Genomic DNA, 2,194 nt, shown 5'->3' with positions numbered 1-2,194 from the left:
ATAATACACACACACACACACACACACACAGATGTGTGTGTGTGTGTGTGACATGCATTAGCCTTGTTGTAGTCAAATATGTAGTCAAAATTTGCTTCAAAACATGATGAGGTTAATAAACCCAAACGGAGGTAGTAATAGGTACTCTCTTTGTTATTGGACCCCTCGTATTTTGGGTCATACTTTGACCATCGTAAAACTAAGAAAATATAAATTATATGATACAAAAAGCATATTGTTGGATTTTTATTTGAAAAAGGTTTGAAACAAAAAAGATGTAAGAGACACGCAATTAAGGCACACAAATAAATCCACTCTTCATGCAACGTTATACAGAATAAGGGATCAGAATCAATACTTAGACCTGCGACATCACAGATCGATAAGCTAGAGATGGCCTAGCTAGTTCATCTCGGTCAATCAACACCTAGCAACTCCCCCGCAAGAAAAAAAAAACACTAGCAACTGGTCTTCCGCCCCATTTATTCGAGAAAGACAAGTAGACAACCATATATCCATGCGAATCTAGCTAGCACAGAAGCACTCCATTTCCGTCGTCAAAACGAGCAAAGAAGACAATAGCCGAGCCGTCACCTAGATATGGCAGAAACATCTGTAGTGGTAGGCGCTGTTCATCGGATCGGTGGCGTCGACGGGGACTCCACGAGCGCTGCACCTGTGCCGGCAACCCCGGCACTCGTTGTACGTGCACGTCGGAGCCCTCGACCCCACCAGCCGCCGCCTCTTCTCGCTCCGCTCCCTCAGCGCCGTCGGCCAACTCCCCGCGGCAGGTGGTCCTCCTTCTGGTCTCGTTAAGCCCTGCATCATATGTATGTTCATACAAGAATGGCGTCCAAAATCAAATAACAGCTGGTCTGAACTTTCCCAGAGCATCCTTAATTTCATCGTACTACTATACATACTCACGGAGATGGGATGAGAGGAAGATATACATGTACTCCTATTTCCTATCCTAAATGTAAAAATAGATCTTTTTTGCGGGGATGTAAAAATAGATCTAACAGCTGGCTTGCTTGCTTGCTTGCAGTGGTACTGAGTGTGATTTGCATGGAGCTAGGCATCATTGGATTTGATAATACATAATCACTTAATCAGAGAGTGTACGTGGGCATGCATCCGCGAAGTACACCGGCCATGCATATGCATTACCTGATGTTCTGTCTCGAGAGTCCATGCCGAGAACGGACGAGCAGCTAGAACACCACCGCCACCTTCCGTCCATGTAGAATACATGATAGAAGAAGAAGATACAAATCAGTGAGCTACTACCAGCCTTTGAATGAGTTAATTAACAAGAGAAGGCAGGCAGCAGTAGAACGTGTGCATGCATGCTAAGAGTACGTAGAACGCACCAGTGATAAGCATAGCAAGGAGGAGGAGATAGCAACATCAACAGCAGCCTATTTCTTCCCACTCCAGTCATTTTCTTTTTCCCTTGAGAGTGACCTAGCTAGGTACATGTGATCACTCGAACAGAAGGCAGGCTGGTTTATATAATATTGTCCATGCGCCTCTTCAAGGAGGAGTAGAAGTGAACGATAAAAAGATGAAGGAAGAGAAAGGAGGGGTCTCGAAAGGAAGGAAGGTAAAAAGCTCGGATGCATGGTACCGTAAAGAGAAAAAGACAAGGCATACAGTGCACGATTCGTACGTTCTATGGTTCTGGGGGCTTCCAGGAAAATTACGAAACTACCCGCCATGAATGTGTACTCGTGATACCTCGCATAGTTGTATTTCGTATGTTCTAGTTTCAAGGTATCGAAAGCTGCAGACCGTTTATAAACATGTGACCGAAGTTAATTAGTCGATTGAGCGTGTAAGCCAGGCCACTGTGAATGCTCCACGCCTCCTCCTTACCTTGTATCGGTGCTAAGCCATACCACGTAAGGGGGGAAAGTGATATGACAGGGTCACAGGGTAATTAAGTAGGAGAGATGGTGTTAGGGTCTCTAGAAAAAGTGAAAAAATGTCTCTCGTTGTGGGTATGATAAGTTAAGTATCAAGAATGATACCACTTTTGTTGTCCCTCTTCTTGTTGCATTGTACTCCCTTTGTTTCTTTTTGTCTATATATAAATCTTAATTATTTGAAGTCAAACTTCGTAAAGATAACTTTATAAAAAAATATATTAACATTCACAATAAAGAAATCGATATCATGGATGCATCATGAA

General features: G+C 43.3%; 1 protein-coding gene across 1 annotated transcript; it reads right to left on the bottom strand.

Moving 5' to 3' along the window:
- Positions 1 to 292: 292 nt before the first annotated feature.
- Positions 293 to 1,490, bottom strand: LOC119336326 (EPIDERMAL PATTERNING FACTOR-like protein 9). Its single transcript, XM_037608322.1, has 3 exons — positions 1,374 to 1,490; positions 1,171 to 1,232; positions 293 to 819 (listed from the first exon to the last, which is right to left on the bottom strand). The coding sequence occupies exons 1-3, from the start codon at positions 1,384 to 1,386 to the stop codon at positions 595 to 597; spliced, it is 300 nt and encodes a 99-aa protein (XP_037464219.1). The 5' UTR covers positions 1,387 to 1,490; the 3' UTR covers positions 293 to 594.
- Between the last annotated feature and the right edge of the window lie 704 nt (positions 1,491 to 2,194).

This window comes from Triticum dicoccoides, chromosome 7B, assembly GCF_002162155.2.
Source record: "Triticum dicoccoides isolate Atlit2015 ecotype Zavitan chromosome 7B, WEW_v2.0, whole genome shotgun sequence".
Lineage (NCBI taxonomy): Eukaryota > Viridiplantae > Streptophyta > Magnoliopsida > Poales > Poaceae > Triticum > Triticum dicoccoides.
The sequence above is the reverse complement of the archived record's forward strand: the minus strand, read 5'-3'. Positions and strand labels throughout refer to the sequence as shown.